Source organism: Saccostrea cucullata, unplaced genomic scaffold (genome assembly GCF_032062105.1).
Source record: "Saccostrea cucullata isolate Sc308-1 unplaced genomic scaffold, CSIRO_AGI_Scuc_v1 ctg15239, whole genome shotgun sequence".
Classification (NCBI taxonomy): domain Eukaryota; kingdom Metazoa; phylum Mollusca; class Bivalvia; order Ostreida; family Ostreidae; genus Saccostrea; species Saccostrea cuccullata.
This window is the reverse complement of record NW_026923940.1, coordinates 1-22,803: the sequence shown is the minus strand read 5'-3', so window position 1 is coordinate 22,803 and position 22,803 is coordinate 1. Positions and strand designations below refer to the sequence as shown.

The following is a 22,803-nucleotide window of genomic DNA, read 5'->3' as shown; positions in this document are numbered from 1 at the left end:
ACTTGTTAGGTGCTCTGAGTTATCCAGACCAATATCCACGATCCAATCCATTATATTACACATTGATTTTTGGTGCGAAGTCTAATTTTTGCTCTATCTTCATATAAGGTATCATACATACAGATTAAAAAAAAAAAGTAAATGTGATAAATTTGAAAAAAAAAGCTTATTTAATTTGCTCCTATTTCAAAACGTTCATTGATGTGCTTTAAACAAATAGTAAAGGTCATTTTGAATTTCATTCAGTGGATTTAATATTGTAAAATGTTGAGTAACAAATATTAGAAACATTTTACCTGCGTCCCTGGCTGTGAAGTTGTAATACTCCTTTCGTTATCTACACAAAAGGTTATACGACCATAAACATCACAAATGAAATTTGAATCTATTGGTTAGATTTGGAATTAAAGAATAAAAAAGGAATAACAATTACACAGTAACTCCAATGCAAAATTAAAAAAAACTCAAAATAACAACATATTTCTAGAAGTACAAACTGTTGGGAAACCAAGCTAATGCAACATACGACAAAACTAAAACAAAAACTGCACTCTGCCTATCTAATAAAACAGGTTAGTAAATAAAGAGCACAATTTGGGTCACCGAAAACTACATAAATGTTGTCAATGAGCAAGTTCAACATCCTTTTTTTTTTTTTACAGAATACTTTTTTGTAGAATCAGATTGATTTTTTTTTAAGTTTTAAAATCACAGATTTCCCTTTTTTATTGAAGAAGCAATTGCTACAACATCGAAGAAGCAGACTTGATAAAGCCTTGTTTTTAATTTATCGCGGGGAATGTCTGTATCAAGTGCACGTATTGATGTTATTTTCTTTAGAAAAATAAACGATATTTTCAATACTATATATAGGCAATTTTAAAAATATGAATGATTATATTGAAAACATAGGGTCTATAAAAATATTCAACTGACGCACGTGTTTCAGCTTCTATCTCCGTGTCCGAGAGCAGCAAAGCTTCATGCATACTAGTGTCCATGTCCTGAAAGAAATTCTATGTTACTTTTACTAAGATCGGCAGGAGTGAAATATCAGAGTCCAAAACAAAATCACAATTGTTTTGGTGTTATTTAGTGGAAATCTAAACACCAACAAACAGGAAATTTTTGGATTATTTGATAAAACTGGCACAAAAATACAGGAAGGATGTTGAAATAATTAAATAAAAAATACTCTCTTAAAGGTCATAGATTTATAAATGGTAATCAAAGAACTACGAGTAACGAGAGGAGGAAGCATTATTTCATGTTCTTGGGCGCAATTTATTTGCTTATCAGGAAAAAAAGGTGCATTCTTTTTAGTCTTAGTCTGTTCTCTTACATCTAGTGTATTGGATGTGTTACTCCTAATTTAAGTTCAGACAAATCTATTTTCCTTTATTTGACAGAAGAGTTGAATATTGTTAAATCTTAAAAGAGGTGTCCAAATTCTCATAAGTTGTTAAATTTCAAAGGTATTTTCAAAGTTTTTCAATACAGTAGTTAAATTTTATTAGCTAAAAATGTTATGCTGCTTCAGCGAATGTTAGGCTTGTTCTTTAAATATCATCCGATATATTCCTTGGCAGCCGATTTGGAATAATTGTCATTTTAAATATACATACAGAGGAAATATTTTATTTAAAAAAAACTAGATACTAGTGTAATTTTACATGTTGAAAATACATTTGACGATGGTGGCAATTTCAAATCACTATAAGACTTTTCGGGATGTATAAAAAATCAAACTGGTTGTGTGAATTTGCAATAAATACTTTTATTTTCAGGCCTTTACTACGAAATTGTTTTGTTAAGTTTGTGAACAAACGCTACATAATTTTTTTTTTCCACACAGGATTTTTATGTCTTAGATCAAAGATGCACGTTCGTCCTTACGTGATTGGTTTGAATCTACTGTGGGAAGGGGAGACTGGGAATGAGACCGTTATTACTGAGGCTCCGTGTCGCAGTACGTGCTGACTTGAAAAAGAACCTTATCGTTCCTAGTCATTAAAACACCCATATACGACATAAATGTGGCAGACACTGAGTTATCTTATTTTCAAGTCCATTCAATTTGCCATATGATTAAAAAACAAATTTGTAAATTGATGAAAGGTCGTCGATTTGTCTGAATGTCGATTTGAAGGCGGTGACGCCTCTTTATGAGTGTAAGATTCTCCAACAGGATGTAAAACAACATTCAATAAATCACTTTGTACGGTACCACAACAATTGGAAAAGTGGTGCAAATCAAATGTGCAACAATATATTCAAGAAGTGGTGTAAATCAGGTGTGCAAACTCAAAAATTCCAAAAAACCTTTGGAGAATTTGAAATCACAATATTTTACCAAAATCAACAGCTTAATAACTTACGACTTTTCAATCGTATACACAAGCACTCCCCACGATGAATTAAAGTACAGACATTTTGATATCATTGACAGCTGCTTTTGTAATAAACATTTGGAATTCAAAAAAAATACTTACCTGGTCATTGGTCATTTGCAGAATTATTTTGTTAAAACACATTCTGATTGCACACACAAGTACTCTAAAGTTGACATCAAAAGGTGTTTGAGTTTCTGATTGATAATATCTATGTAATTCTTGGATACCAAGTTTCCAACAATCTAATGGAATTCCCATGGGTACCAATTGCACTCCGTTATTAGCAGACCTATTTTTGTATTCATATTTATGCCAAATCTTATGCGTGAAAAGAAGAAAACACTTGCTAAGGCCTTCAACTCGATATTTAGATATATCCACGACTTATTGTCAATTAATGATGGTAATTTCCATTTCTATGTCGATATGAGATATCCTGGTGAGCTTGAGATAAAAGATACCACAGAGTCTGACACATCTGTTTCATACTTGGATATTTTACTTGAAAAAGACTTTAATTGTAAGCTAACAACCAAGCTCTATGATAAATGGGATGACTTGATCTTTTCTATCGTCATCTTCCCTTACTTATGCAGTAATATACCTTCATCACCTGCATACGGAGTGTATATCTCTCAGTTGAATCGATACGCAAGAGCGTGCTCTACGTATTAATAACATCTAAAACGAGGTAAATTATTGACAAGCAGGTTGATGAAACAAGAATATTAGCAGCCTCGTTTAAAGTCATCATTCGTAGGTTCTATGGTTGATACAATGTCTTTGTCAGCAAATACAATTTTATCATTGAGTCAAATGCTGACTGAATATTTCATACTAATTGTTAACGCCATCTTTTATACACTTAATTGACGACGGATTTTTCCGTTATTTCCCGATTATGGCAAGGAGCACACTGCGGGTGTGACTGGTCGGCATGGGATGCTCACTCCTCTACGGCACCTGATCCGACCTCTGATGTTTTGGAGGTCCGTGTTTGCTCTCTCCTACTTTGTATTGTTTTGTGGACTTTTGATTTGGAATACTCTTCGTTTTCTCCATATCCTTCATGTAAAATCTTAGTTTCTATCAAAATCAGTATCCTTAAAACGCATGACTTTTCAACACTTAAAATTCATTTACCTTGTCAATGATCAATTGCAAAATTAATTTGTTAATAAAAGATTCCAAACATCAGTACTCCAAAGTTCATATCAAAAAAGTACTTAAGTTTCTGATTGACAACGATATTTTGGTACTATGTAGTTTTTGAGATGCTATTATCATAATTCAACTATCACTAACCTGTATGAGAACAACTAGGCAACTCCATATCTCCTACTTTAAAATGAAAGAGAGTGTTTGACAAACTTTCTGAGACCGATTAAGAATGGACCTCTCTAGAACAAGCTATAGGTAATAATCTTAATCTTACTGGCTAAAAGATTTAATAAACCTGTTAGATCTTCCTTTGAAAGCAATGAAAAAATATACGGGTGGTATAGAATTTGAATTTTTTTTTAAAAAGTACGTAATTTTGAGTACATATTCAGGGTATTTTTAAAAATATTTTTTAAACAAATTGAAAGGGAAAATTGACTATCACATATTGTGTCCCTTTACTAGCAGAGGTTTTTATATGAATGAAGATTTATACAGAATTATTTAACGTGGGAAAAATATTTCTGAATTTGATTTTTCCATTCCTGATCATTTGAGAGAACAAGATAGATGTGACCTGTTGACAGGGGATACTCACTTTTCCATGGCAACTGATCCCTTCTTTGACGAATAAGAGGTCCCTGTTTGCTCTGCTCTTAAATAGTATTGTTTGAATGGATTTTTGAATTTGAATACTATATATTTCATATGTCGGCTAGATATTTATTCACTAACTAGAAATTATAAAAGACAAGTAACATCTTCGTACCTGGACGATTTACTTACTATAAACTCAATAAAAACTTAAACTTTTTTCTTATTCTTATTTTATAAATCCATTTTGAAATTCACATATACAAGGAACCTCAAGAATATTAATAATTATTTCAATAATATATTTCATACTTTATTTTCATTTTGGAGTGAATTCAACAGAAATATTGGGATTTTTATTAATCCATCCTGTATGTAAATTTCATTGAATTGAAACTAATTTTGGAACAGCAATAATAGATTTACAGGAAGAATTCCATTACAATAAAAGTTGATAGAAATGATAAGGAAGTAAAGGCATTGATTCTCTTTTGAGATACTGCAGTAAACAAAGAAAACTTCTGTGTTTGAAGATTTTTGCGAGAAGTACTTCAGCTATGGCCAAATTTGTTGATGACAATTACTGGGTAAATCGTGCTCACGAAGAAGCCGTGGAAAGTAAGTATTCTCGATCGTCTTCATATGACTAAGTAACATTGAGCAGTCAGTGTTTCTGTTGGTTTTGAACTATAAAAAGGCAGGTTGTGCGTTCGGTTTTTTTCGTGACGTCTATTGTAACACAGTCTGAAACATTACAAAGAAATATAATTCAAAATGAATTCAATTCATTCCAACTTAAAGAAAACATTCTTTTAGAAAACATAAAAAACATAGTTCAAGACATTGTTTGCATCACTTTCTTTAAGGATTGTGCATGAGATTTTAAATGCAATAATCGAATAACCTATCCTTCTGTTTTCATTAAATTGGAGGAGAAAAAAGAATTTGAAAAAATACTACACAAACCATATGCTTTTTTTACTATATCTGTATGAAACATATGGAGATAAGGAACAGTATTCAAGATTAAAAGTCCATAAAACAATACATAGGAGTAGAACAAACACGGACCTCCAAAACATCAGAGGTGGGACCAGGTGCCATTGAGGAATGAGTATCCCCTACCGACTGGTCACATCCGTCGTGTGCTCCTTGTCATGATCAGGAAAAAACAGAAAAATCCGTCGTCAATTCAGTGTTCATGTATAAACAATGGATTAACAGTTAGTTTGAAAAACGTCGGTCAGCATTCGATTTAATTTTAGAAAAAAAACTTTTGAATTTTCCGTCTAGGAATCAAATTTATGCTCACAGTTCACTTTCTAAAAATGAAATTCTTTGAAATCACGATTTAGTGATTACTATTAGTACTTTTGATATTCCAAATAAGCGAGGTAAGTTTAATCTATCCTTCTATACTGGATTCCGAAACTTCATTAAAATTCTTTTAAAAGACATACGGTGCCGGTTCTAGTAAATGTTCTACAAAGCCCTTATTTTAACTACTCATAGTATATAAACTGCTGTAAGAGGAAACTTTAGACATTCTGTGCTTCACCATTTTCTAGAAGTAATGGGAATAAAATATGGAGTTTCTAAAAATTCCGAAGAACTTTTTAAGAAAATAAAAAATAGCAAAAAATTATCAAAAGTTTATAACATCAAAACGTACTTTTTTTTACATCATATACAATCATTCCTTACGGTAAATCCAAAAAAGGCTAGATATTCTAGACAAATGCTTCTTTAAGAAAACTGAATTCTGACATTTTCGTAATTTTCGATTGGTCATGAACAAAATAACGAAATAAAACAGACAAGTTCTTTGATATTGATATTTGAAAAGGATACAGGGAGTCCTCACTTACAAAAAGTAAGACACAAGTTAAATTTCGATGAGCATCCTTCGTTATGCTCCTTTAAAAGCCAACCTGTTTTTTTTTATTTTTATGAAGCAGAATTAAATCTAATAATTTTTACATGAGAAGAAAAAAAAACAACACGTGCTAGGGCCTTCAAATTGACATAAAGATGTCTCATGAACAGTTAATAATAAGTAAACTTAATGTCACTTAACATTCAAAAATTATTTTTAGATGCGAAATTAAAATACCAGCAAGGAGAGGGACCATGTGTGATGTTTGCTTTAGATACGTCAGGAAGTATGGCTGGAGAAGCTTTCCAACAGATGAAGGCGGCTTTTATTGACATCATAGACGGTAAAGCTTTAAAATCAAACATAGAAGCACAGAATTTCAAATAAATATAAATCTTAAAAATATACGGACTGAACGTTTTAACTTTTCTTTACAAAGAATACGCCAAACGCCACATGGATGAATCTGTTGCCGTGGTTACATTTGGAGAGGAAGTCAAGTTTCGTCATTATTACTCCAATAACTACCAATCGCTGAAAAGATGTCTAGGTAAACAATGTTGTTGCCGCTAATTTATTTCTTTTCTTCTCAGTTTCGTACATTTGGGTCGATAAAAACTTGACTAATTGCATGATTTTTGTTTTATTGTATATACATGTTATGGTTGTTTAACATTATTTATCCATTAAACAATGCTTGACGATGCTAGATGACGTGGTCTGTCGGGGTGCCTCTCCCATTCAGGCGGCCATTACTCTCTGTCTGTCGGGGTTGGCTTTTGGTGGAGGTAAGCAAAGGTTTCTGTTTTTGATATTAAAGGTGGAATCTATTTGTGAATAAAGTTTCCTAAATGAAGCTCCAGTTAAGAAAACAGATGGTCACAAATTGTAATCAGTTACTGTATACGGGGTTATTTTTGCCCCGTGTTATTTTCGCCCTTTTACACTTGCTTTACAAATTGGCCCCGCTTTAAATTCGCCAAGTCCCAGTTCTCTTTAAGAATTTATTCTGTGAATTCGCCACGTTTTAAATTCGCCCACTCGTGACAAGGGCGAAAGGGGCGAGATAAAACGGGGACGAAAATTTCCCTGTATACAGTTTTAATTATTATTTTTTCAGGATATAATACAGGGATAGGAATGTTCCAAGTAAGAGCTAAGCTAGTACTGATTACCGATGGTAAACCTACGACTTCTAACATGATAGGGGGAGATGAGGACGAAGATCTTATGGACCCAGTAGAGGTTTACCTGATATCTGAATCCTCTTCAATTAAATAAAAATCTCATTAGTTTCTAATAATTGAATGAATCATACCATGTCTGGATAATGTCTAACAAGACAATTTTCTGCAAATACAAAAGGAATTATTATCATTACGTTTATTCAGGAAAAGAGTCAACTTCATTACAAATCATAATACAAATTTCATTCATAAATCAATTAGGGATCGCTTAAAAGTCCTAGCACATACATGTAGCTATCACATTAAAAACAATATCACTTCAGGTATTATCACAATTATCATTATCACAGATTTATACTGATCTCACAACCAGATCTTATCACATGCAACACAAATTAACATATTTTCTTATCAATCTTTGCCTAGGATAACCCATGAAGGTAATATATAAAACATGCTTATTTCCAATGGGTTCCTAAGATGGTACAAGTTAATTATATATGACTAAGACAGCATAGACAAAAAATAAAAAATAAAATTGAGGATTAGATAATTTTCCTAGCCTGAATAAAATAATTTGACATATATCTATATATTCACATTTTCAAGTTAATACAAATTATTTTTTACTTTCTTCCCTCCTTCGAGCTTCTTCTGTAAGATGCAACTTGACAGCAGATTTAAAACTAACTCTGTTGGCTATAGTTTTTACTTCCAATGTAAGAGAATTCCAGTTTAAAATGGCTTGATAATGAAAATTTGAATCATTGTATGCTCCAACCCTGGGTACATGATAATTAAAATTGGATGCTCCCCAAGTAGCATTATTATTCCTATTAAATTTCTCATTTAGATAATTCGGTGCTAGAAAAATCTTTGCTAAAAATCTATATATATATTTTTTTTACTTATTACAGACAAGGAAATCTTTAATGAACCTTATTGGAGATATTGGACGAGGCATATCTTTAAACTGTATCCCTGTGGGAGAGGATCCCGATTTTGTAAGTCAGATGATAATACTGGAATATAGATCTTTAATTGCCAAAACATTAAATTTCTGGTATCTTTGTCTAATGTTTATTTATCTTTTATTTAAAAATCTACATGACCCTCAAAAACTTCATTTTTTTAATATTAAAAATACTGGACATGTATATATTTTATATAAAACTGCCATATCAATTACAAAACTTATATTGAAAACATTTGCCATCATTTCGACATTTCGATATATCGACAACGTTCTATCAAAAACAACAACAACAACAACAATAGTTATTTCCATACATATGTCGACTTGTTATATCCCCTCGAGCTTGAAATAAATTACTAAGTACAACACGAAGTCTGAAACATCTGTTGCATATTTGTGATATTTATAAAGAAAAGAACAAAGCTTTGCACAAGTAACCTTATCAGCAAGTACAACCTATCATTAAGTCAAATACGTAATACACGGCGGGTGTGACTGGTCGGCAAGGGATGCTCTCTCCTCCGTGGCAAGTGAGCCTACATCCAGTGTTTTAGGGTTGTGTTTGCTCTTTTCCATTAGTACTGACTTTGAGCTTGAAAACTGCTCGTTCTCTCTACATACCACCGACTGCAAATCATACGTTGATAAGAAAACTGAAATAAAGATTTATAAAATTAGATTAAAAATAGATCCCTCGCCTAGCACTAAAATCTCGGATTAATGAAATTAAAAATTTCAAAAGTTTTGGACAGACAAACTATGCATGGTGGCAAACCTCTGAGTGACTCAGGGAACCTTTTACAGTATACACTTATCCACTGGTTGTGAGTGGGATAGCTCTTTTATCAAACCCGCAACAGGGAACTATTCCCCGAGGGCTTGCCCGAGGGGAATAGTTCCTGTCAAGGGTTTGATAAAAGAGCTATCCCATTCACAAACAGTGGATAAGCGTTTTATTATACTGATGTATAATATAATTTTTGAGGTTTGAATTTTGTTGGAGTAAGATAATACTGCAAGAATAATCTGAAATCCTGATGACGTCACAATGCTACTGAAGTCATTATGACATCATCAGTCAATAGATTTATCGCTGGAAATCAAAATTGGAGGCAAAGATTGCATGAAAATTTTCCGAGGGTGGATAGTAAAAACTATACCCCGGGGTATAGCTTTGCTATGCATGAACTATAAAAGATAGCTATTTTACCTTCTGAACTTTATGTAGGAAACATTTTAACAGAAGTATAATAATACGTAGTATTTCTTCTTTCCTTAATTAAAGTTGTTTTTGTATAGTGTCTCTTAGGATCAATTGCGTACACATCGAGGGGAGGTAAACTTATACAGCCTCAACAAGCCAGGCAATATGGAAGATTTCATGTCAACATGGTCAGTGAAGAAGAAATGAAATGTTCAGCAATATGTAATGCCCTCTCCCACTGTCAAATAAATTAAATTTTTATCAAAATTTATTCAGTTGAAATTAAGAATCAACCTCCCTAACAAAATTGGAAAGCAGAATTTAAAAATTATGAAAACATATTTGATATGTATTAATACTGCTTAGTAAATTGTAATTTCAGAAAAAAGCAGCTGAGCTTTTACAAAATATACGAACGGACGATTTTTCTCATGGAGATTTAGAACAAGCCATGACTTCTACTGGATTAATCAATCAATTAACAGAGGAGGATAAGGTAAATATCAAATACAATTAAACGATAGATTCTGTATATGGTGTTAAATAAGGTTTAGGGTTAGTTTTCTAGTCCATTGAAATTTTGTTACTTTCCAGGATGACGTTTTAGAAATTATAAATGAAAGAGGAGCATACAAACACAGACATGGAGAAGACGATGAAGAAGATGATGAGGATGAAAATTGTGAAATTAACCCAGAGATGCTTCCCATAGGAACAAGGGTTCGGCGTGGACCAGACTGGCGGTGGGGGGACCAGGACTGTCACGGACCGGGCACTGTTGTTAATCACAACGACAACGGAAAACGTAAGTATATATTGAACGCCAGGACTGTCACGGTCCGTGATCTGTTATTTGTTTTTAAAACACATAACTTATATTTGTAACATATAACTTTCGGATATGACCTTACAAACGTAGGTCCTGTTGGCACATTAAAGAACCCTTACTGTTCAATGGCCCTGAGTGCCGAGTATATTAGGTCTAAATATTAAGACCTTCACTGGCATACGGTGACGTCTCCATATTAGTGAAAAATTCTCAAGAGGGACGTTAAATAACAGTCAATCAATCAATCTTTTTACATGCAAACTTAACAATATTTTAAAACAAACAATTCTACTAACAGAAAAATTAATTTTACATGAGTATATACATTAAAACATAACCAAAGAACTTGAGAAAGTATGATTATTAACAAAACTGATGGCATCTTTGTTTCATCAACTTGCCTGTCAGTGGCTTGCCTTGTTGAAGAAATTGTTTGTACAGAAAGTTTGAAAATGACCAATTACAAAAAATCTTCTAGATAAATTCATTTCTCTACCGACTACTTTGTGTCCAATATTTCACAATCATGGGCGTAGGAAGCAAATTGAAAGTAGTGTGTGTGTGTGGGGGGGGGGGGTAATCGAAAGTGGGGGAGGGGGGCTACACCAAAAAATAAGGTCAATCCCAATTTTTAATGCCTATATATTTTGCAAAAAAGAGGTGGGGGGCTAAGCCCCCCTAGCCCACCCACCCCCGGTTCCGACGCCTATGACAATGAACCAAGAGTGCAACGTGTATAATTTTGATGAGCAGGGTAAAATGACAAAGTTCAAAACAAGTACATGGAAATTAACAAAATATATATCAGGAGGAAAAGGGCACGAAGTAGCATTGAAAAAAGGTATATTGCTGATGATTCTTTCAAATGTATTTTTACGTTTTCGAACCCTTTCATGAAAAACACATTATTGTATTTTCTTTTTTTATTTAACTCCATTAGATCAAGCATGTGTTAACTTCAAACTCCAGTTTTCAAATGCATGTTTTACAAAATGACAGCTCCGTTAATTACTTGATATTATCTCTTCTAAGGTGGTTGGTTACGCGTGGTATGGGATGTAGGGTCAAGTTATCCATACCGATATGGTAGCAATGGCCTCTTTGAAAACTTTGACCTGGTTGAATGTGATGAACCTAGAATTCTACACAACGACCTTATTGCTGTAGGCTGTCTTGTTGAAAGAGGTAAAAACTTTGCATTGTTCTTTTCGTTTGACAAAAATATTTTTATCAACTTATTATATTTCTTTCACCTTAATTAAACATAGTTATTTTCATTGATATAAGTTAATTACTCATTCATAATTGTTTGTGGAAAGGTGATGACTGGAATTGGGGAGATCAAGATGGCGGAAAAGGAAATATTGGTGTCGTATATAAAGTGAAACGCAACGCCATTGTTTACGTAATTATTTTTAAGCATTGATTTAATCAGCAGTAATTTACATTATGAAATCTGATACATTTCATGGCTATCGATGAATTTTGAATTCATTTATCAATATTTCAGGTAAGATGGCCAAATTCCAATAAAAGTAATTACAGATTTGGTTTTGATGGTAAATTTGATGTTCAACTTTGGTACGTGTTTTTTCATTAAAGTTGTGAAGTATACTCTCTATTCTTTTTTAATTATTGATTTTGATGTTAAGATAAGATAAGATAAGATAATATTTATTTAAAGTCGGGTACATCAACAAAGAACATTAGCTCTGAAGAGCTATTTTCCGACTACATAATAATGTTACATAAAATACAACAATCATACATAATAAACAAGAAACAGTTTTTAAATATTACATCGATATCACACTACTAAAATATCACTATTCCTCCGTGGTGCTTTACAATGACATATTATTCACCACATTAAAACTGACAAACCTAAAATAACTTAAACCCTGTTTACTAGTTTCTAAAAAATAAAATTAGCGACAGGCACAGCAATTACAACAATTTCCGTACCAACTATTTATGTTGGATTTAAACTGGTTAAAAGAAGTAATATTTCTAAAAGATTCTGGTAAAGAATTCCAAAGTTTTGCAGACTCATATCTAAAAGACTTCAACCCATATGTTGTTGATCTTGTTTTTGGTAAAACAGCAGTTTTTGTGTATCTAAAAGAATAAGGTGTTTCTTTAATATGAATAAAATCGTGCAGGTAAGACGGGCTTTGCTTGTTTAAAATCTTAAAACATTCTATGGCCAATGTTCTAATACGCCTGAGTTTGAGGCATGGTAATTTTGATTTGTCCAGAAGATAACTATACGAATTTTTGTAGTCATCATAAACAAACCGCAGTGCTCTTTCCTGTATTTTTTCCATTTTTCTTGTTTCTCGTTCACCACAAAAATGCCAAACTAATGGGCAGTAGTTGAAGTTTGACATGATAAATGTATGATAAATAGTTAGTTTTCCTAATTTGGTCAGGTGTACCCCTATTCTTTTAAGTACATTTAATTGTTGTGAAGCTTTTTTACAAATGTTTGAAATATGAGAGCTAAACTTAAGCTCAAAATCTATAGTAACACCAAGTAATTTTACTTCGTTTTCCGGATGAATCATATTACCATCAATTTCAAAACAAATGTTTTCCTGTTTAGTTTTCTTTCCAAGACATATAGCTTGAAATTTATCGGGATTTGCTTGCATTTGATTATCTCCAAACCACTTAACTAAGTTCGAACAATTTGATTCCAAAGTATTTTTTAGTGATGTAATATCGTCACTTGAGTTTGAGAGAGTGTTATCATCGGCATAGTTGTAGAGATCACAATCTGACACAAAATGAAAAATATCATTGATAAAAATATTAAAAATAACAGGACCAAGTATTGAACCCTGTGGAACACCTTTGTACAATTCTAAAAAATCGCTACAAACTTCCCCCAGTTTTACACACTGTTTTCGATTGCTTAAGTAGCTTGAGATAAGACTAGTACCTGCATTTGTAAAACCGTATGCATTAAGTTTTGCTAAAACTAGATCATGTGGAATACAATCAAATGCTTTAGATAAATCCATCATAATTGCTGCTGTATATTTTTTATGATCAAGGGCATACTTCCAATCCCCAACAATCTTTAGCAACACACTCTGACAACCATACCCTGGTCTAAAAGCTGATAACATATCATTAAAATGGCAATTGAAAAAATCAGACAATTGACTATGAATAACCCTTTCAAAAATCTTTGACAATGTAGGTAAAATGCTAACTGGTCTATAGTTTCCTTTTTCCAAAATACTTTGCTTCTTGTGAAGTGGAACCACTTGTGCAATTTTCATACGATCTGGAAAAACATTTTTAGAAAAACAAAAATTTACAATATTGGTCACATGGTTCAATATATGTTCATGGCTAAGTTTAACAATTTTAGCCGAAATACCATCAATTCCAGTAGCTTTTTTCAAGCCCAATTTGTTAATGCATTTACTTACAAAGTCATTGTCTACAGGGTGAAAAGAAAATGATTCAACAGCATCCTTATCTTTGATACTCTCACAGATGTTAATTTGTTTTCTTTTCTCAGCTCGTTTTGCTAAAAGCTACTGGGCTTTTCTGATTAGATTTTGTTCGGTGTCTGTCAGTCTATAAACTTTTTCAGATTTTCGACCTCTTTTAAAAAAACCCATTAAGTTCAGCGTTCATTTTTTAAATTAAATACTCCTCTAACAACATTGAGCTTGTTTTTATTTTGAATAACAAGACATGTTTTTTCCACAAAATGTCATTTATGATGAAATGACAACATTTGATACAATACATAAAACTGAATAGAAAGACTGGGGACAATGTAACATTGAAATACATTTCCTGAAAAAAATTATTAAACAATTATGCAATAGCAAATTGGTCTCCCAGTATGTGACTGTAAGACACAACATACATAAATTGGCAAACTAGGTGGCCTTCAAAATTTGGCCATATCCATTTGAATCGGCTTAAAAATACCATTATTTATACAGAGAAAATTGACACAAAACTCAATATAAAATTTATATTTATTTATTGTGGCGAGTATTGGCCGTGGCACAGTACAAAATTGTGGGACGCCATTTCAATTGGGCGAACCCACCAAATTCAAACATCAACAATGTGTGTTTCTTTTTTCTAACCGTCCCGGGTTAACCGCGGAGGGTCAGCACACATACAAACTGTTCAAATCAATCAATCAATCAATCATTCATTCAATCAATCAATAAGTCATATCTCAAATTCCAAATATCAAGCATATCAACTTATTTTATCAAATCTTGTATATCATATATCATTAATATCTCAAACTTCATAGATCAAACATCTCAAACTTCAAATATCAACATTTTTCATATTTCAAACCTGTACGATGTAGTACAGTTCTAAAGTATATATTACTGTCACCAAGAGTAAGCTTATTAGCTTAGTTTACACTAGCATTAGCATTTCAACAAGGTGACAGTTTATTACAAGTTTCACACAAACATTCAGTTATCAGTTGACTTGGTGTGCGCAGACGCTTCACACTAATGACTTCTCCTTGAAAAAGTGCCACGACAGTTTCTTTTAGTTTAAAATATCAATCCTATGACCAACTATATGCTACCAATTTGATTTTATAAACGATAGAAAGTTTCACAATTTTGCAACACTATTCGGTACGGATAATGCACAGAGACAATTTAGCGCATGTTTAGCACAATCCTTGAAGCTGGCAATGGACTTGATGTGGGCATCATGTGGTAGATTCTTCACTTTAACTTCTCCTTAGACATCACCAGGATATTTTTTCTATGGGTATAAGGTATTCATCTCGGCAAGCAGATCAAATCTGTTTCACTGCAAAATAAAGCAAAAAACCAAGCAGCAGAATATCCTTCTTTACTTAGAGAAAATGGAACATTCTAAAAATAAGGTAGTGGGAGGGCGGGTTTTTAAAGTTACAAAACAAAATTTCATGTATTTTATTGCCAGCAATTGTTATGCGTCTTTACCTTCGAAAGGTTCAGGAGAAAGGAATGTGAAGATCAAACCCGACCTTTTATATACTACACTTGATGTGTCAACCGAACCCGACCCCTAAAAGCCAACGTTCAAATAACAAATACTTGGGACCTATAAACTAGTTTATAGGTCCATTCAAATATACTTTTCTCGTAAAATAAAGGCATCTATTTTGTATACACAAATAGATGCTATTATTTATACAGAGAAAATTGACACAAAACTCAATATAAAATTTATATTTATTTATTGTGGCGAGTATTGGCCGTGGCACAGTACAAAATTGTGGGACGCCATTTCAATTGGGCGAACCCACCAAATTCAAACATCAACAATGTGTGTTTCTTTTTTCTAACCGTCCCGGGTTAACCGCGGAGGGTCAGCACACATACAAACTGTTCAAATCAATCAATCAATCAATCATTCATTCAATCAATCAATAAGTCATATCTCAAATTCCAAATATCAAGCATATCAACTTATTTTATCAAATCTTGTATATCATATATCATTAATATCTCAAACTTCATAGATCAAACATCTCAAACTTCAAATATCAACATTTTTCATATTTCAAACCTGTACGATGTAGTACAGTTCTAAAGTATATATTACTGTCACCAAGAGTAAGCTTATTAGCTTAGTTTACACTAGCATTAGCATTTCAACAAGGTGACAGTTTATTACAAGTTTCACACAAACATTCAGTTATCAGTTGACTTGGTGTGCGCAGACGCCACATGGCTGCAAGTTGGCACAGCTTGCAGTCACCCCACACATTGGGGGGAAGCAAAGCAAGTCAACTGGACCACGACCAATACTGCCAAGACCCCCCTTCCCAGCTAGATCCTTGCACACATCCTGATTCCTAGATGTGCATATCCTTCAGCAGACTTAAAGTATTTTGAATTTCCCTTAATTTAGAAAAGGTTTTACAACACATAAGGCAATCAAATCTTACCAAATGTGATGTATCTCACCTAGTTCCTCAATGCCTAATAAAGCTTTGTCTTGTAGAAACTTACCTGTCTATTAATTCCTTCTAAATGTCTGAGCAACCTTGCAATGCTCTTTCCACCATAATTTTACGTTTCTCCATTATTCAACGCAAGTTAGATGTAAATAGTTGTAGTTAATCAAAATTAAAGATCTGGGTTTTTTTTTTTTTTTTTTTTTTTAAACCAAATATTGGGAGTTTCACTCAAGAGAACTACCTATATCATAATTCCTGTTTAAAAATTGCTAGGAAAGCCATGTCCTGCTGTTGAAAAAAACCAAATTTTATATCTCCGAAGACGACTCATTCACTCTCTAATTAGCCAATTGAAGCAGAGCAATTTGAAATTCTTAATCATATTCAATTACAAGAAGGTACAACACTATATAGTGATGGTTACAATACTTGTGTACTTGACTAATCTTATTTATGTGCTAATTGACTAAGTCCCTTCCCTCTTATATAGATTCTTTCAATAAACATTATTAATGCCTGTGATACATGTATGTGCATCTGAGCTCTACCGCTCTATATGACCACATTCTTCCATTGTGTAGCCCAAAATGCAAAGCAAAGTCTAAAATTCTTAAAGGTATAGATGTTTGATTATTAATTACATCAAATGGAAATATTTTATTTTATTTTATTTATTTATTTATTTATTATATGCAATGAGCCTGAATACACGTATTACATGTACTGCTATCAATATGTGCTGGATCCTTCTTAATAGTATTTTGATTAAAAATCATACACCAAGTGAAATTCATTTTACATGTAAATGCAAGCCCAAGGGACAATGCGCAGTCCTAAGTTTTAAAGTCCGCATAATAAGAACAGAGTTACAAAATAAAAGCACCCTGTGAGGAACTTTAATAGCCCAAACATCTTAAAAATGAAGTCAAATGCACATTCAAGGTTGAGCAATCTGTATAAAAATCCAAAAACATATAAACTTTCTGTGAGAACTCTTTTGAAAATTAATTGATACATTGTTAGGGATTTAAGGAACTTGCTTAATTGTGTCACTTCTTGTGTGTAAATATAACCAAATAGTTTAAATAAGTTTATTTGCAACATACATTCTGTTGCATTTATTATAAGTTAACTTGGATTCTAGAAGTAATTGTAATTCAACTTGGTATTTTTAACACTGTTATCTTAAGTAACCTGAACTGATCTGGAAGGTCATGTCTACCTACATCTCAAATATCCAATATCTCTACTGAAAGCTTTTCCTAATCCCAAACGTTTAAGAAAATGAGATTTGACTATTCCTTTTTTGCTTTAATTATTAAAAACCATAATATATTTATTTATAAATGATTACAAAACATTCTTGACATTTCTTGGATTACATATTGCAATTTCCAACCTTTCATTTCCACTTTATTGGATCAAAACAAAACTATCCTAGTAATTCCAGTCTTAGGCAATGGATGGTTTATGGTTATATATAAGTAATTTGTATTTTCCTTTTCATTCAAGAATTAATATGAATTGATACATTATGTTGTTTAACAATGAAGATGCCCCCCCCCCCCTTTCTCATTTTCACCTTTGTATTACTATATTTCAATGATCATTTTGTTTCCAATTGAATAACTAGAAAATACAATCAATGACCAGAAAGCTCCAACAAATACAGACTTGAGAAAGGCATTTTCCAGAGGATCATTGCTCCCCGACCCCAAATTTAGATCTCTTTTCTTCTTGAAGTCAACTATAATGAGTAGGATGCCCAATTTCAGTGTAAATCTATAAAATTTATGATATGCAATTGATCTTATCACTTGCCTTATAAATATCAAGGGCTTTCACAACATTAGATAGTAATATTTCATGAATACAAAGAAATAAACTCTAGGAAAATTAGGTGCATTTAAATATTTATCACAAAACTACTCTGGAAAAAGATATGTACTTCATTCTCCTTTTTATTTACATTCATCACAAACTTGAGATATATACTATGTCAGCCTGAAAAATGTAGGCATTAATGCCTAATAGTTTTGAGCCATGTTGAAATGCTTAACAGTTCTGAGTCATGCTGTAAGTAATGCCTAATAATTCTGAGCCATGTTGTAAGTAATGCCTAATAATAGTTCTGAGCCAGGTTGAGCCATGTTGTACGTCATGCCTAGTAGTTTTCAGCCATATTATCATAATGCCCCATGGGGATCCGGGTTAGAATAGGTCCTCAGTACCCCCTTGCTTGTCGTAAAAGGCGACTAAATGGGGCGGTCCTTCGGATGAGACCGTATAAACCGAGGCCCCGTGTCGCAGCATGTGTGGCACGATAAAGATCCCTCCCTGCTCAATGGCCATGAGTGCCGAGCATAGGCCTAAATTTGCAGCCCTTCACCGGCAATGGTGACGTCTCCATATCAGTGAAATCAATAATAATGCCTTATTGTTCTGAGCCATATTTTAGATAATGCCTTAAGCCAAATAGTTCTTAGCCATGCTTTATGTAATGCATAATATTCCTTGGATTTAAAAGACTCACCAATCAATCAAACAAAACATTGCAACTGTTTACATTACATACCTGAATATCTATAAAAGAAAAATTGAATATAATCTCACAAATAGAAATTTAATGAAAATGTGCAATGGGTCTGAAACATTCTTCTTATGTTACATATGAAAAAATTAAGCTGCTGCATTATCTGCACCTAACATTAGTTTACAAGAGCATATCAAAACAATCTATTGGGTTATTTTGACCATAGTTTTAAACAAATTTCAGGCAACTGCAAGTCCTTATTTTAAGAGATATCAATGTAAAATTTTATGATTTGAATGTAGATCTGCAGCTATTTTTGGGAGATTATTTTATTGCAACCTAATTTGTAGGATTTACTGGTTGTTATATTTAATTTCATTTTGTTTGCTACTTGATTTCTGGTACTTAGATTTTTCCAGTTAGCCCCCCTCTTCTCTTTTAAAATTCTTTTTCAAAGTCATTTTCCCCCTCTAATCTTGAAAGTTAACATTTCTTAAACAAATAGTTATAGAAGCAACATCAAAAGCTATGCTGGCAGACATTGCGTATAATTTGGTGTCAATCTACAGTGGAACAGACAATTCAAGTATACATGTATACACACTCAACTAATTAATGCAATACAAAGGTGATTGATGTACCTGATATACTGGACTGTTAATCTGTGATTATTCTTATTTCAATGTCTGGTTTTCCAAACGATTTGAAGATAATTTTCAATGCCTTTCTTTGACTTGTAGTCTTGTATTTGGGTCCATGTCCACGAGAAGCTCCGACCGAGTTTCCTTATTGTTGTTCACATGCATAGGGCCTATTCTAGTTTGCTTTTGCCGGGTTTCGAAGCAGTATGAAACAAAAAGAGAGTTATTAATGTTAATAACCAACATTACATCATTGTAAAACAATACAAAGGTATAAGTAAACGATTTTTAGTATAACCGCGTGCGCGTCGTCTGCTTTGTCAAGTGTTTGAATCCAATCTCATCCGTCATAATTAATGCACATCAATAGTAATAACAGCGTTAAAATGGTTGAGAACAATGTATAAATGAAAAATCATACAAATTTTAAAGTTACAAAACAAAATTTCATGTATTTTATTGCCAGCAATTGTTATGCGTCTTTACCTTCGAAAGGTTCAGGAGAAAGGAATGTGAAGATCAAACCCGACCTTTTATATACTACACTTGATGTGTCAACCGAACCCGACCCCTAAAAGCCAACGTTCAAATAACAAATACTTGGGACCTATAAACTAGTTTATAGGTCCATTCAAATATACTTTTCTCGTAAAATAAAGGCATCTATTTTGTATACACAAATAGATGCTAATAATTGGCCGAATAGGATAAGACCAAACAATTTCGGTTAGCTTGGATTTTCGGTTAGCTTGGATACATTTTTAGATCAGACGCCAGAGATTTGGTTGAAACTACATTAGAAAGTTCAACTTTGAATAAATTGTAATTCCCTTAAGGTTTGATAAATGTCTATATTGTGATGTCAATTTTTAAATAGAATCAAGATTTTTTTTTCGGAAACAAAATTGCTGTGTAGAACAGCAGGACCATAAGTAATTTAGGTAAGCTTTGTGGATCATGAGTATCTAATTTTTTTAGCGACCCATTTCACCCGGATGTAGTCAAGAGATTGCAACAACAAAAAGTTGCAGCTGCTGAAATGCTGTCATCTAAAACAGAAAGAGAAATCAACAATTTGAAAAGTAATTTTTAAAAATTCTTTTTAACGCTTGATTTGCCTTCTACAAAAGGGTTGTCTGCAAAGCATATTTTACTTAAAACTCGTTGTATTTAATTTCCTTCTTGTTCTTATCTGAAATAAAGAGAAAGTTAGTTTTTAAATAATCATTCAGTTTTTATTTAAGCAACTGATGGGAAATCTAAGAATGCCGAATGCAACTGTCCTACTGGAAGAGATGCCTTTGTGAAGGAACCAACTTCATCTCCTTCAACTACAAGTCCAAGTGCAATTTCAAAATGTGATGATTCAGACATTTCTCGCTCGCATGGAAATTCCGCAACTATTGATAAAAATTATGATGGTGAATTGGAAACCGATTTTGCTGCTAACGATATTTGGCAATTCAAAGACGAGGATGGCCATTGGCGAAACTTCCCGAAAGAAATGAGTCAAAAGATCGATACAAATTACAGAAAGAATAACAGGGCCACGGTACTGATTAACATCCGGGACTCCTTGTAAGAAACAGTCTCACTTTATTTAACCACTAATGCTAGGACTTTCAAAGATGTACTTCTTGTGTCAAAACTGTTACTTTAATACAAACAATTTAGACGCTTTAACAATGATGTACGAGTTTGGTAAACTTTTATGAAATCTTTGACCTTGGTGTTTACTTTTGAATACCCTGTAGTTAGTATGAGGGCTTTCATATTTCCAATTTATATTATATGGGACAAAAAAAATTCTTTAGATATCAACAATTCTTACCCTCTGTGTTTCACCTTAGAGTTTAACTAACTTTTGAAATACTTAAATTTTAGCCAAAACTATAAATTTAAAAGCGCTTAAGCTTTCATTTTCACATTCCTCATAACAAGACCTTCATCCTCTGATTACACAAAATTTAAATCTTTTGATTTTGACCCTAGAGGTAGATCTTTTTTTTCCAAAAAAATTTTCATATTTTATATATGTTAATTGTCGACAAAATTTTACTTTGGATGTTGCTAATTTTTCTATATGGGTAATATCTAATTTACATTTCAAGGCAAAAAGTTTTATAAATTTTTGTACATCGAAATCTCATAAACTGTTTATTCTTCCAGTCAGGAGTTTTGTTGTGTATATTTCATCACCCATTCCTCTTTGTAATTAAATCATTATTACTTTTGAAGAATTGTCATTTAGAATTACAAACGTTTTAAACATATATTTGAATTGTAAATATTACAGTCAATTTTCAACTTAAATATCCAATTGCGTTCTTATTTTTCTGTTCCTTTGCCTATTTTCTAGGTATATGATAGTATTATTTTCTGTTCCTTTGTATATCTTTCAGGTATAGGATAGTATTATTTTTCTGTTCCTTTGTATATCTTTTAGGTATAGGATAGTATTATTTTCTGTTCCTTTGTATATCTTTTAGGTATAGGATAGTATTATCCAAGATGAAGAGGATTGACATCAAAACACGACACGTCACCGACATCAGATGTCTCGAAAGCGGAAGTGACGTGGATAAATGACTGCAGTTTGACAATTCAAGTGAAATCAAACAATATTAAGATATTCTTGATCGCATTAGCTATTTGAAAAGTTATTTCTGAAGTTTTCTTGGTATTTTTTTTTAGCATTTTGTTTTTATCCTATTATTAAGTGTTCTGCAAAATATGTGTACATGTCCTTCTTTTACAAATTTATTCTGTAAATTGCCTTAATATTATTATTGAAATTTTGTTTATTTCAATTAGATTATTCAAGTGGGTTGTAACCCCAGGTTAATTTATATCTTATTTAATGCCAAACCTTATTTAAGAATACATGCGCATGCTTCCGAAATCAGAAAGGACTTAAAAATTAATCACTTAGAGAGACTTTATTATGATTAAAAATGATTTTGAAGGATATTATTAGGGTACCATTTCTATCATGATATTCATTGTATGTTAATATCTAAAAGTAACACCCACTTTTGAAGAGTGCTACAAAATTTATATGGTTTTAAAATCTTATCATCAACATATTCGTCTTTGTTTTAGACCTCTTTAGGATAAACTCTGAAAAATTAAACGTCACAATATAAATATCAGCCTCCATTTTCCGGCTACATTGTTTAGTGGTATCAGTGTATGTTAGCCAAATTATTTACCATTCATTACCAAAATATTTCATAAATACATCTTCATCTCCATCAAATGGTGCTCACAATAAAATTGACAAGAGTTTATTTCAAAATGTTTATAAAAATAGCTTAAATCAAGCGATGTTTTTACTGTCGATTTCCTTCCCGTATTTCCATATTTGTATAATTATTATGATATATTAAATCTTCCTGTTCTGTTTTAACCCAATTATATATATGGTACTTTGAATAACCAGAAGAAATG

At 32.4% G+C, this 22,803-nt stretch overlaps 1 protein-coding gene across 2 annotated transcripts; it reads left to right on the top strand.

Annotated features, from left to right (window-relative positions):
* The first annotated feature begins 4,626 nt into the window (after positions 1-4,626).
* LOC134265301 (uncharacterized) lies at positions 4,627-22,649 on the top strand. 2 transcript variants are annotated; one of them, XM_062747536.1, is made up of 15 exons: positions 4,627-4,766; positions 6,245-6,367; positions 6,464-6,574; positions 6,735-6,812; positions 7,145-7,269; positions 8,129-8,215; positions 9,487-9,579; positions 9,774-9,887; positions 9,986-10,196; positions 11,253-11,405; positions 11,540-11,625; positions 11,731-11,801; positions 20,332-20,435; positions 20,598-20,931; positions 21,843-22,648. In XM_062747536.1, the coding sequence occupies exons 1-15, from the start codon at positions 4,706-4,708 to the stop codon at positions 21,940-21,942; spliced, it is 1,851 nt and encodes a 616-aa protein (XP_062603520.1). In that variant the 5' UTR covers positions 4,627-4,705; the 3' UTR covers positions 21,943-22,648. The 2 variants fall into 2 exon arrangements, with proteins under 2 accessions (XP_062603520.1, XP_062603521.1); XM_062747537.1 differs by lacking the exon at positions 9,487-9,579 and having other exon boundaries at positions 21,843-22,649.
* The last annotated feature ends 154 nt before the right edge of the window (positions 22,650-22,803 follow it).